This window comes from Crassostrea angulata, chromosome 3, assembly GCF_025612915.1.
Source record: "Crassostrea angulata isolate pt1a10 chromosome 3, ASM2561291v2, whole genome shotgun sequence".
Lineage (NCBI taxonomy): Eukaryota > Metazoa > Mollusca > Bivalvia > Ostreida > Ostreidae > Magallana > Magallana angulata.
Genome location: NC_069113.1, coordinates 3,239,108 through 3,253,729, shown reverse-complemented (window position 1 = coordinate 3,253,729; position 14,622 = coordinate 3,239,108). Strand labels below are relative to the sequence as shown.

General features: G+C 33.6%; 3 protein-coding genes across 8 annotated transcripts in view; 1 reads left to right on the top strand and 2 right to left on the bottom strand.

The window, feature by feature from the left end:
- The first annotated feature begins 1,255 nt into the window (after positions 1–1,255).
- Positions 1,256–11,226, top strand: LOC128177227 (N-alpha-acetyltransferase 40-like). The gene is made up of 9 exons (XM_052843858.1): positions 1,256–1,389; positions 1,473–1,517; positions 1,717–1,767; positions 2,953–3,005; positions 3,500–3,595; positions 3,881–4,042; positions 4,727–4,810; positions 5,063–5,140; positions 5,483–11,226. The coding sequence occupies exons 1-9, from the start codon at positions 1,384–1,386 to the stop codon at positions 5,631–5,633; spliced, it is 726 nt and encodes a 241-aa protein (XP_052699818.1). The 5' UTR covers positions 1,256–1,383; the 3' UTR covers positions 5,634–11,226.
- On the bottom strand, positions 6,678–10,261 carry LOC128177226 (uncharacterized). Its single transcript, XM_052843857.1, has 2 exons — positions 7,301–10,261; positions 6,678–7,036 (listed from the first exon to the last, which is right to left on the bottom strand). Exon 1 carries the CDS (start codon positions 10,259–10,261, stop codon positions 8,069–8,071), a length of 2,193 nt encoding a protein of 730 aa, XP_052699817.1. The 3' UTR covers positions 6,678–7,036; positions 7,301–8,068.
- A 1,654-nt stretch (positions 11,227–12,880) lies between the features above and the next one.
- LOC128175793 (mitogen-activated protein kinase-binding protein 1-like) overlaps positions 12,881–14,622 on the bottom strand; it is a 33,343-nt gene continuing 31,601 nt past the window's right edge. For all 6 annotated transcript variants that reach the window (XM_052841631.1, XM_052841636.1, XM_052841633.1 and 3 more), the window contains one exon: positions 12,881–14,608. In XM_052841631.1, coding sequence (XP_052697591.1) covers positions 14,402–14,608 — 207 coding nt within the window. In that variant the 3' untranslated portion in view covers positions 12,881–14,401. The remainder of the gene's footprint in view (positions 14,609–14,622) is intronic.

Sequence of the window (14,622 nt, the reverse complement as noted above, 5' to 3'; positions counted from 1 at the left end):
TTGAAAAAAGTTTTGGAGACTTCTCAAGAACTTAAATCAAACCGAGAATTAGGCTTGGGCCTAAGGGTGATAGTCTGCCGGTTGAGATTGGTCGCCTGCATGTTGTTGAGACAGTCAATATTCTGCACAATATAAGAGGAGCTGTGGTATATTTGAAATTCAAACTCAAATTTAATGAAGTAAAGCACTCATTTTTAATACATGCAAGTGAAGTCTCTATTTGTTCGTGTATTTGCCCAGACCTCTGATTCTATTTTTCAAAGTGTGCACAACTCAAGATCTTGTAGTAAATAATTGTAATAGAACCATGTTTTTGTGATTGAGATTGAAAATTCATCGGTAGGCAGACAAGGAAAAATCTACAAGAAAAATAAACAACAGGAACCATTTTTTCCCCCGATAATTTTGGTGGTGATATAGATGTTCGACCCCCCATCCGCCCACAATTTCGTGTCTGTTAGGGCACAAAATTTAAATATTTTGATTTTTAATTTTATTTTTCTTCATTGCATTTACCTTCTTCACTTATTTCAAATGTTCATCGTTAAATCTACTGAGAATAATTTGAAAATGCCATGGAAGTATACATGTTATTAAACTATTATGCAAACATTATTTATATATTGGCGGTATTGATAAAAGCAAAGGACAGGGGTATACTTGGTTATCTATCTAGACTACCATGGACGGACCTATACCTCCGTTTAACAATCTTTACTTGACAAAAAACAAAACTTCACCAAAACTTATAAAAACATGTTAAATCCTATCCCGTATGTGCAGATCTAGAAGGGGGTGATAGACCCCCCCCCCCCACCCCCAATTTGCATAAGTTTTGAGCTCCCGATTTGTGATTATGGAAGCCCCCCCCCCCCCCCCCCCCGTAAAACTCAAACTCAAAAATCAAACTATTTCAGCTCGGAGATTCCATCATTTTCTTTATCTTTATACACAGCTCTTAGAATTAAAAGAGTCTAAAAATGACCAATATGTCGTAATTGTTAAAAAGCTAACAAAAATAAACCTCTCGTATTTTGTCTTTATATTAACTTTCAATATTTTTTCACATTGTCCAAAAAACTGAAGAGATCAGTTTTGTAAAAAAAAATATTTTTATCTGCAAATTAGGTTATCATAAATGCTACAATCAAGTTACAATATTATACATCATATATTGGTATGTACGGAAATGGAGTGTGTCAAACATTTATTATATAATTTTTTTTAATTTTTTTTTTTCCGTCTGTTTTTTTTTCTCGGAAATCTACAGTCTTTACCATTCCGGTTTTAACACATACACAGTATTCGCGGGAAAGCAACTTGTCGCACCTGTTTTTCTCCACAAAAAACCCACAAATCTTCAAAGATACATTAATCTTAGACATGGGGGTAAGATCAATCACAACACAAGATTGCCTATTAATAATCATATGTCTGTATAAGTTTCTGTTTTATGATCTTTGACATTTTAGCGTAAATCAGCAAAAGGAAAGGAAAAGAAGAAGAAACGAAAGGAGGTGAGAATGTTGATATGTTAGCAGCTGGTTAGCATAATTTTGGACCTACTAAAAGCTATATAGGCCTTACACACTTGTATTTAATAATGTATGGTGTTCAAAACGTATGAGGGCAATCGCTGAATCGGGTCACACCAAGTCCCATTTTCTGGATGTTGTATTCATTGTGCTGTAGCTAACATATTCATTATATTGACAGGAGAATGCCAAGTTAGAAGTTTCTTTGGCTAAAGTGGAGGCAGCAAACAAGGTATGATAAATATGTATTGTCAAATTATAAACAGTACCCTTCCTTCTTTTGAGAAAAAAAATAATGAAAAAGTACTTTTGCACCAGAATGTACTGCAATAGCGTAGCTAGGGTTGGATACCGTTAAGGATGAAACGGTACGATACCATACCGGTATTTTTGAAATGATACGGTATTTTTAACGATACGGTACTAGACCTCAATAAATGAGAATGATAATTATTTTTCTTCAATAAAGGTGTTTTTGATCTTTCAGTGTTATAATTTATAAAGATAGTATATAATATATTTACAATAACATATGAGTTTACAAACTATGTTTATGCTCCAATCTTTTAATAAAAGAATAACAGACAAATAAAATGAATCTGATTCTCAAATGTTTAGTAAAGTTCCTTGTGTTTTCCCATTTTCCCAGGCAAAATAACTGTCAATTGTTGCAAACACCACCATCTGATTTCCTACTGAAATGAGACTAAACAGCCGAGCGAGTTTACCCGGTTGTCAGCCATTGTTTGGTCGCACTAATTGACGAAACATCAGAAAATAGAACGGAATTTTAAAAAAAAACTTTTGCGCTATTTTGTCTTTTTAATTTACATTTATTGTCAGAATAAAATTAAAAACTATCATTGTAAATGTATATTAGTTTTTTTTTAAATTTATGTATTGACTTATTATAGTATTGGCAGTCGAATCAAGGATCGTACTAAGAACGGGAAAGCTCATATTTCGTTAATTAGCCTATCCTTTTAATGCGCGGAGAATTTGATTTTAGCGAGTCTGTAATCGTTTTTTAAAATCATTTTAATTGTATAAAAAGGTTTCAAAGATACAGAAATACCGTTATTAGTACCGGTATTAAATGAAACGGTATTTTACCGGTATTTTTAAAGCAAGTATTCGGTCCGGTATTGGTACCGTGTACCGGTATCCAACCCTAAGCGTAGCTGCAAATCAGGCTTTTGAATCCACAAACTTCCTCAAGGATAGAGAAATTGAAAACTTATTGGAATTATTGATGACGCTGTGGTTGGGGAGGGTGTTTTATTTGTCAAAACCTTGTATAATTCCAGAATGAAACCAAATGTTAAAATCTTGGCAAAACATGGCATATAACATACACACAGATTTTTCATTTCTTCATGTCAGTTTTGTTTACTAATTCCTGATAATTGTTCTTTAGATTGCTGATCCCTTGGAGCTGTTGTCACCATTTAAAAAGTTTGAAAGAAATGGGTAAGTTCATCTCTGTTTGATACCATATAGAACATGGGAACCTATAGGCTCCCAGCATACTGATCGGTCTAAAAAACTCAAAATTTATGAAACAAATAGTCCCATCACTGTTTATACATCTTTCTCTATCCAAGTTAAGTGTACTTGATAAAGACAATTGATGCCCAATCAAGTGACAGCAGATCGTCAGAATGAGATTAATATCAGAGGTTTAAGCCACCTTTAAGAGAATTTGGTTTGCCTTCTACCAACTCATATTTAACATTTGGGTTGGTAGATAGGATGATATGATATTATTTATTTAAGTTACCAATGTTTTAAATTTTTTATAGACTTAGTTCATGTGTAGATTTTGTAAAATATGATGTCTGTTAAAGATTTAACTAGGGGAGGGGTGGTGGTATCAGGTTAAGCAATTTCCCCTTGTCTGTTGTTTATTGGTCCATTCCACTTGTTAGTTAGTAAGTCTGTTGCCATGTTTTCTTATGTTTCAGTCTGAACTTGAGAATTGAGTGCATGAAGGTGGCCAATATGGAGAAAGATCTTGTTGACTGGGCATTCCAACTCACCAAGGCGAACATGCAAAAACTGTATGTACCTTATGTTTTTGAAAACGAAATAAAAGAAAAACAGCCTGTACTAGTGTATTTTGCTACAGATTTGCTAATTATGATTTAAAATGTTATTTTAAAGACTATCAGAAATAAATACTTCTTGGTAAACCATACACAAATTTTGCATGTCATAATCAAAAGAGATGTTTTATTCATATCATAACATTAGACTTCTGGTATTAACTGTTATGTAGATATAAAATCTATGTATTTCCAATGAATTATATTTATTACCTGTAATGTTACCTGAACTAATTACAGGTATGAGGAGAGTGACTGGGGGTGGAAGGATAAAGATAAGTACGCCGAAATGACCGAGGACAGAGCTCAGTACCTTGTCGCCTTCGACGTCACGACAGGAAAACCGGTGGCCTTCACTCACTTCCGCTTCGATATGGAGCTCGACGATGAAGTCGTTTACTGGTGAGATTACAGGGCCCCAGACACTGCATTGTGGAATTTTAATTAAGCATTGAATCATTATTTTTGGAAAGATTTAGTCTCATAACTGCAGCGGTACGTGCATACAAATTGAGTAACGCGCGCTAGCGGGTTATGAAAATTTGTATGCACACACCGCTACAGTTATGAGACTATATCTTTCAAAAAATAATGATTTAATGCTTATATTTACATTTTTTTTAACTTCTTGCCTTGTCTGCAAATGTGATTTAAACATCAAAATTTCTGTTTTATCCTTAGAGTTAGTTCAAATTAATGGAAGAGCCACTGTAACAGCCACAAGCGTGAACTTTGATTCTCGCTTGTGACGTTGCATTTTACAGCGTTCAATGTTTGTGACGTCATAATAAAACTAGTCATTCTAACCTTTGAGTGCCCTGTGTGTGTTACAGTCTTATAACTGCAGTAGCTTTTCATACACTTTACATGCAAAAAATATTTGGAATGTAAATATTATGATTTGACTGAACATGCTGTTTATGATATTTAAGAAAATATCAACCAATTTCTAAGAATAAGCAAAACACATTGATAGAAAATCTACCATGTACATCTCTGTAATGCTGATAAGTACGTGTATGTGTTTCACAAGTCTCCATTTAGAAGTGGAATAAGATGAATCTTATGTCTTTGTGTATATTTTAGCTATGAGATTCAACTTGAAACAGAATGTCGGAGGAAAGGTTTAGGGAAGTTCTTAATGCAGATATTGGAGTTACTTGCCTTCAAGTGAGTTACATTTATATTCAGTATACAAATCAAAATCCACTTTGTTCCATTTTGTTTTCTAACACCTTTTTACCTTAGTAAATTTATATGAATGGTTGGAATTTATAACTTTTTATTTGCCCCTGAATTGAAAACTTTTACCAAAAAATGTTCTAAATAGTGAATAAAATTGTTTCACTTTAAGTTGTTTATTGAATTGTAATGAACCAATTATTACGTATATTTTGATCATGTGATATTTTCTTCTTACAGAACAGACATGACAAAGGTCATGCTAACAACTTTTAAGAATAACAAAGTTTCCCAGGATTTCTTCAAGAAAACCATGAAGTAAGAATTCGAGTGTTTTCATTTATCTGTAATCGTTACAAATTTCTACTCCTGTAGATTTTAGTTATAAATGCAGCTTAATATGATATACAGATATAATTCTGCTACTGTCAGAAAATACAATACCTCATTGTGTATTCACACAATTTTGTCCTATAACCAATACCTATCAGTCCTTATATATAATATAAATAATATTTCATCAAAAAAGTTTTTTAATTGAATGAAAGATATTATCACTCACATCTGATGTTATATACGTAAAATGACATTTGTTTACAAACGTTAGAATAGATGGTGACAAGTTTTTCTGTGGTAACTTATATCTGTTTGATGTTGTAGGTATGAGGTGGATGAAATATCACCCGACGACCCACTCTTTGACGATGCATATCATTACGAAATCCTCAGTAAACCCACAAAAAAGTCGGCTAAACCATCAGCCCCTGACACAACGACAGCTTCGCAGTCACAACCAGTAACAGCCAGCTGATAGATGGAACAGCCAATCAATTGATGGAACAGCTGAATGAGGGGACCAGTGATGTGTGTTAGGAGTTACAGGCCGAAGTGCCTCCACCTCCAGTGACTTACATTTCAATAGTTGACATTTGATATAGATCAAGTGAAGATTTTATTTTATTTCAATCAAATATATTTCTATTAGACAACACAAGATCTTTCTTGCTTCCTGCAATGGATCCTGACAAACAGAGTTGTAGGTACATGTATTGATCATAGTTTTATAGGATTATGAAGACTTTAAAAAAGCTAGACTTTAATTTGTGTTTGAGTTATCTTACCTGATAAACTATTATTTTGATCATGTTTTTGATTCAATAAAGTGTAACAGTAATTACATGTAGATTACGTTTGATTTTTGAAAAGTGCCTCAATATTTGGCTCCCCTGCCCATCAATTATTCTCCTTTAAATCCATTCATTACCTTCCAAATGAAAGCTGAATACTATGATACTAGTAAATAACACATTGTGTGGAATTAGCAACGACACGCTGCAGCTATTTAATATTTGGCATATTAAATGTACACACACATAATTATGGCATAAAGTTGGATCACATGATTTATTGATTTTAATAAAACAATTCTGAAAATTTAAACTTTCCGCTGTACGTGTCGTCCTAAACTGGTATTTAACACCTGAGTAATTCTTTATATAGCCTTGCTAATAAACCGGTTCTTAAGAACCAGGTGACACAAACAGGTATTCGAATGAAAACCTTATATATCCGGATAATTAATTCATTATTATACCAAGTAGAAATTGATTTCTGTCTAATTCGTCCCTCAAACGAAAGAAATCATATTTCTCCTTTAAATCCATTCATTACCTTCCAAATGAAAGCTGAATACTATGATACTAGTAAATAACACATTGTGTGGAATTAGCAACGACACGCTGCAGCTATGTAAATATAAAGAACGGGGAACTAATGCTACTATTAATATAGGATATAATAACGTAATCCAACTTCATATATATTCAGAAAAATCAATACAAAAAAAAAAATACAATATAATCAATAAACAACATGATTACAACTATTATAAACCAAGTTCTTTGGAAACACTTAAACGTTCACTAAGCGGATCCTGGACATATCCATCCTTAGCAGATTCCGAACGCCAACGTCCATGTCTCTTGAATATCCTGTCCGGAATTCCCCTCACTGCCGACGCAGTCGCTCCACCTGACCGCAAACTGTGAAGTCCATAAACTTTGATGTTATCTACAATTCCTGTAAATGCTTCGATGAATAATTCACGAACCCTGGTGTAAGACAGAGGCTTTTCACGATTACGCAACCGGTAACCACTTCCCGATTTCGAAATAGCACAAAATACATATTCCTCTGAATCGTCTTGAATCCCAGCTAAACGAAGATACAATTCAAAATTAGAAACAGGACACATATATGAAAATGTTCTTGCTATAACAACTCTTGTACCGTCTCTGTAGATATCAGTCTTACTAGACTCGATGAATATTTCAATATGATCAGGTAAAAATTGAATATCAGATCTCTTGATATTTATGAGTTCGCTGCTACGTAAAAATCCAGCGAATGCCAACAAGACCATACAAATGATTCTTTGATTATAAAGATTATTACATTCAAACAGTTTCAAATACATACAACGTAAATTTTCAACAGTTATTGGTTCTTTCTTTTGAACAGGTTTTGCCACTATACGTTTCCCACCTTCCATAATGTTTTTAACAAACTGATTGTCAGTCGGAGAATTGAATCCCACAAGATCATGAGCCCATTTGATTCCATAGAATGCGTCAACGATAGGGGATGGAGAGTTTGCCCGTTGAACCAAGCATGCTAAATAAATAGATACATGTAAAGGTTTTGAAGGAAATAATTCACTTTCCTCGATTCCTTGTTCTTTTGCCCACTTCTTAAATCTCAGGAAACTGTTACAATATTTGTTTATAGTTGAATCCGCTCGTGACGCTTGCATAATCCCAGGAAGTGCATACACCTTTTCACGCAACTTTGAAGGCAACTGAATCAAATCTCTTTCAAATACCTGAAAAAACAAATTTGTAAAGGAACACCAATAAATATTTTTTCGCTTTGAAATTATCTACCGGATATGTATAAAAATACATATACTTATATCTACATATCAGCTTAATTAAGATATTCAGCACATTTTCTTCAGAAATGCATGAAGATATCAGTTTGATAAAAAACCAAACTTGCCAAATGGCAAACCACAAATGTGGTGAAAGAAACTTCAGTAAATCCATAGTGATAAAATATTTATCTCTATTACAACATAGCGCAAATTGCCTGATATTTCTCATACAAGTTTATGGGAAATAATTCCCAATTAATCAATAAATTTGTTTATTTTGAAGAATTTAAAACTGCCAAAAAACAATTTTGAAATCAAACTCTGAAATCAAAAACAAATGCAAGCATTCTAAACTTTAAATCTTCTTTACCAAAAATACCAGATCCGAGTTTACCACGTGTGTAAAACTCCTTTGCTACTGGAAAATCCTTCCAATCTACAATATGTGACCTGTAAACTTCAGAAATTAAAATTGGCCAAAAGGCTGATGATTCCCATAGCGGAGCTACTAATGTTCCATATCCTTTGCATTCGTTCAAATTCTCCAAAACTCTTGGAATAAGATAAAATGGCGGTACGATCCATGCATTCAAACCTGTCCAATTAATAGTAAATGCATCAACTGCATACGTAAAAGGATTCCAATACCTGGAACAAAATTTATCTACCTTTGCATTGTAATCACAAGCAAATAAATCAATATCATACGGACCCCATTCCCGTGATAGGTCATCAAAAACAGTTTTCACGATACCCCAATCATCAAAGTCGACAATTCTGCTCAAATAATCTGCTTGCTCATTGAGTTCTCTTGGTATCCATTCAATTTCAATACCAATCTTATATTCTAAACAAATTTGAAAAATGTTCATTGCAAGATCTTGTAAGTTATTTTTCATACTCCCTTTTTGAACAATGGAAACAACATTTGCGTTGTCTGTAAACCATTTTATATTCTCACCTTTGAGAAATTGTACAAATGACCGAAGAACTCTATCCACCGCGGCCAATTCTCTCCATGTGGAACTCATAATTCTCTCAGATTCTTCCCATAAACCATGAGAAACATTTTTACCTGTCCGTACGCAATAACCGCCATAACCAGTATCACTTGCATCTGTGTACACTACCAGATTAGAACTTGGTTTAACTTTCATATCCCTTCTATTCAACATATCTAAAGACGATTTCCAGAAACTTATCTGTTTTTTACTTTCCTCAGAAATTAAAATCATGCTATTCCATGTTGGAGCAGACACAATGTCAATACTAAGACATTTGGTCATTAACTGGGCTACACTTCCGATAACAACAGACATAGATATGATTTGTCCAACTAAACTTGCTAGTCGTCTTACCTTTATTCTGCAATTCTGGTTCATAAAATGCTCAATTTTGAAAATTGTTTTTTGAATCTTAAATACACGCTTTTCAGGAATGTAAATTTTCCCCATATTACAATCCAAAACAACACCAAGATACTCGATAACTTGACAAGGGGTCCACATGGACTTTTCCACTTTAGGCACAAAACCTGAACAAACTAAATCATACTGTACCTCTTTGGATATTTTGCATGCTTCGTCATACTTACTATGGCAGCCAAACCCATCATCTAAATACATAAGTACAGTTTTACCTTCTCTACGCCATTTCTTAACTAAGGATCGTGTGAGTTTAGTAAAAATATATGGCGCAGATGTGAGACCAAATGGCAAAACATTAAAACAGAAATATCGATCTTGAACACCAAATTTCCATGAAAATCCTAAATATTTTCTATGGTCAGGAAAAATATCTACATGGTGATATGCACTTGTGATGTCAAATTTAAAACACCAACTATTTTTATTTGTATACATAAGAGCGGTTCTTATATCGTCATATTTCACAGACTGTTTCCATACATGCTTATTAACTTCCCTTAAATCTAATATAAGCCTTCTTTTCCCACTGGAGTTCACTGAAACAGAAAGAGGATTAGTAACCAAAAACTCTGTATTTTGTTCGGATATCAAACCGTTTTCTAATAGCTCCATTATTGCTCCCTGTACGAAAACATCTTCCTGTAAAGCAGATTTATTATTATGCGAAAAGCTCTGCTGTGGTAAAGAATAAAAAGGTATTTTATAACCATCCTGAATAGTATCTATGATATAATGACAAGCATCAATGCATTTCCAAAATTCAATATTTGATTTTAATCGCCCTCTAACAGAGACTTTGCCACCTTCTTTATACTCATAGCATTCGTTAAACTCATCAACACAACTTTTTCCATCATAATACTTATCTTTTATCAAAGATGATTCTTTAGACTGTTTAGCCTCTCTATTTAGCGGACTTAAGCTCCGGGCATTCTTTTCTTTGGTGATTGGGTTTTCCGCAGTGGAAACAGCCAATGGGAAATCTGGATGCAGCTGGCATGATGGGGAAGCCAAAGGGCGTTGGGCCACGAAAAGGCTGTCTAGCTGGAAAAGGAAAATAAGGAGCACTGCTCCTAACATTAGAATAGCTACTCTTAGATTTCAGTTTTTCTTTTTGCTTCTCCTTTTCTTTCTTTTCTTTCATGGCTTTATTTTCCGCTTTAAACATTCGTTTTTCGTCATCCGAATCATCAGCCAATGGATTGGTTACATAATTTTTCACTGTACTCCACCCACAAGGTGATGCATCAGCCATTTTGATAAGTTTGTTACGTTTATTACAAAGTTCAACTGATTCATGAATAAGTTCCTTGCAATAATCATATTTATTGTTATTCAAGGCCCACGAAGCCTGCGTCAACGTATCAATAATCTTCTCGTTATGTTCAAATTGATCTTTGTTACCTGGATGTTTCCAGACTATCGCTTGTTCTGACTTTAACTTCTTCACTTCAGACGATACGGAGGAAGTTGCCCCCTGTAATTCTCTTTTAAAATTATCAAGTTGCATTGCCATAGTATTCTCCATGTCCATTTTCTGTTCATTCATTTTGTTGAGAATGGCTTGTAGCATGTCTGCCTGAGCCCCGCCCGACATCTCCTCGTTCTGCATGCCGAATTTAAACTTTCCGCTGTACGTGTCGTCCTAAACTGGTATTTAACACCTGAGTAATTCTTTATATAGCCTTGCTAATAAACCGGTTCTTAAGAACCAGGTGACACAAACAGGTATTCGAATGAAAACCTTATATATCCGGATAATTAATTCATTATTATACCAAGTAGAAATTGATTTCTGTCTAATTCGTCCCTCAAACGAAAGAAATCATATATATTTGCAACGAATTCTGAAACAGTATTACACATGTACATGTAATTTATGAATCATAATACATGTATTTGGTATTCCTCATAAATTGCCACCACAATAATCCACTATATCCTTTGTAGAAACTCTTTTAAATTACATTGTTATATGTTGGTTATAAGTTTGAGTAATTTTTTTTAAAATTGTGTAAGTGTTGAAAAAATAAAGTGAGTCTTCAGCCCATTGTTTGTCATTTCTCCGAGCATTCGACATCTTGGTGTCTGGTGGGAGAAAAAAAATATTTGAAAGTAATTTTTTGTGAATGTTTAGTTTTACCATGCAGTAGTATAGTAAACCTGATACCATATAAAAATTAATGTTTGCTAGAGTTTTAAATGAATCGTGATGATGCCCAAGGTTAATTACATAGATAAAGCATGTGCTGGTCTCCAAGAGATGGTTGGGGATCTGGACAATTATTCCTTGGACAACACCCCCCCCCCCCAACCTTTTCTATAAATTTTCTGGATCTATGCATTTACTATAGAAGTCGAATTATCAAGTCAAACTGAGTCCTCCCTATCCAGTAGATTTTAGGATGGCTCAAAACAAAGCAAATAATTTACTGGATCTTAGAAGTACATGTATCTCTCTTGAAGCATGGCTTAACCATTAAAAATGGATATGAGCTCAAAGTAATTTTATCAGTGTATGATTTTGTATTTTCATTGAGATTAAGGAAAACGTGCTTTGCTTGTCACTGAAAAATTTGGGATCATGAAAGTTTAAGCTGTAAAAATTAGATACAGCTATAGGATTTAAAAGCTTATGCACAATACAAATCCAATTAACATGCATGAAAATTCTGGTAGGGAAACATAAATTAGTAATGTATTCTACAGACAATTAACTGTAGCACCCTCCTAAAAAAGTATGTATATAACAAGCTATTGATTTATCTTCTGATGAAATTTTATTATTTTGGGCCTTTTCAAAATGATTTAAAACAATTGGAAAAAGAAAATGGGGGAATAAGATGGCGCAAATGCCCATTTGGTTAAGTAGTGAAATACAATTTTGAATTTATTTTTCCCCAATTAAATCTATTCAAATATATTATAATACAACTTTACAAAAGCAAAATTTCTAACTATAGTAAGTTTCTAATATATTTAACAAGAAATAAGAAAAAAATATTGTCAGAAATTTTGGCGGAATCGAACCCGTAACATAAAAACCCTAGATATATAAAGTTAGCTTATGCCAGGTACTCTAACCACTGAGCCATTTCAGACACTACAAAGTGGGCTTTTTAAATATTATGTGTGACTAAGGCCACGAACTACCGGACTTGTACCGGTATTATTTTTTCAAAACGGTCAATTGTTGGGATACAAAATGATATTTTTTTAGTATAGTGGGTCATCTCTCCATGTTTTTGTTGATTGAAATCGGTTTGTTTTCCAATAGACCTTAATTAGACTATGGGAAAAATATGGAGCACAGACCCACTCTATAAAAGAAAATGTCTTGAAGTTCTAAAAAATGACAGAATTTGCAGGTTTTGATACATATAAGCCTGTTTGAGTCAACATATTCCAAGTATTGAACATACCTTTAGGTTAAAAATCAATGATTCGTTAAATGTATATTGTTTTAAATGATTTTTTTAAAAAACCATCAGATTTATTGATACTTTAATTTTTCAGTAGCCTGTCTGACCGCGTATGGGCATTTGACACGCCTTATCCACCCATCTTCTTTCATTGTACATGTATACTTGCCATCTGAGATTTTATTCAATTCCTCTGTTCACAGCAATTTTGTCTCGAAATTGTCTGTGCAGTTTTTGCTTCTTTCATAGTTATTCAAAGATACATGTAACACATATATAAATTTAAATAATTTATTGTAACAAATAGTCAACACATTTGCATAGAATGATAGCATGTTTCCATAAATATACAAGCACTTCATTTTTTGATCATAAAGCACTCCAACATTTGTCACATGATGAAATTAATGTCACCATGGTGATGATTTGTCCTCTATGGCACATCATGGTGGTCGCCCAGTTTCCATGACATCCTGTACAGCCCATAATTCTAACTTTCTACAGATGAAAGATGACAGTATTTTACAAATACTTAACTTCCCACAAACACCTGACTTATTTCTGACAACCTTAAGAACTGTAAATGAAAAAAAAAAAAGAAATATCCCCAAGGTTAGAAGGACCCATGAATTCAAGCTGGGTTTATTGCTGTCAGTATAAGAACAGTATTTACAATATCTGCATAATCTGCTGAATGGAATGTTAGGCATTTAGCTGTCCATGTTATTACTGAGATCATTTTACATCATCTGGGAACAGAAAGAACTGCTACTGAAGACTCTTGTTGGCATTAATGCATTGCTTCATAAATTTGGTAAAGTATGTCCTGCACAGTATGCTGAATTTTTGTGCATTTTAATTATAATTTGGATTTCTTTTTGAAAATTATTTTTACACTTAAAAGTAAAGTTTAAATGGGTGATTAGTCTTGATAATTTATGTCTTAATGTTGAATTAACAAAAAAGATAGATTTGCTGGAAATATAAATATACTACATAAGATTTTTTTTTCTACAAATCTCAACAAATCCTACAAAACACTCTGTTTTCACAACCACGTGTAAAAAAGAAGAGGTAGAACATTTTGGGGGGAAAATTACTATGATCAAACTATTTTAGAAAAAAAAATACCAATGAATGTACATTTTTACATGACCAAGAGTTATTGAACTTGTATATTTTTTGACATTCTACCACCATGCAATTTCCATGGTTTCCTTGAGATTTTTATTGGAGGTTGAGGTTTGTTATTGAAGATAAATGTCACAGCCACTTGATGAACAAGCTACACCAGTGACCTACTGACCGGACAGTGACCTACTGACCAGACAGAGTACAAGGAGACAGAGCATGACTAGACAAGGGTACTTTGTCATTAATTCATCACAACCATAGCTTACTTCAGTATAAATGAATCGTGAACACAATTAAAACAATGCAAAGCAAAATCATGGAATATATAGTAAAAAATATTAAACCAAACATGATAAACCAAAGTTAATAATTGATACAAGACATTGTATAATAATCAATAGATAATAATCAGATACATGTATAGACCACAGATACCATAATAAATTGATACAATCATGTAAAAGGGAATGACAACCAAATGGATACAAATCTCAGTAAAAAAGTTAAAGCCCTTTTGTACACCAAAATGGTCAGGAAAAAATTGCAGGAAAACATCGAGACACAATTGGTCGAGACGAAGCAGCAGAATTCACTTCCTCCGATATGTTGACACTTGTTACAGATTACAAGGCAATGATAATATAACAATGTCATTAACACTGGGTCACTTTGGCACCATCAGAGATTTTAGCATCTGTTGATTGGTTGTTAGTATCTGTTGATTCTGACGAATCAAGTCTTTGATTTCGGTGTAATGGTTGGTTGAGAATTTGTCTGGGAGAAGACTGGCCATTTCTGATGAGCATTCTTGAATGGCGTCCGTCAACATCTGTAACCCCTCCGACTGAGCCCCATTACTATGCTCCTGTAGCTGTTTAAAACAAA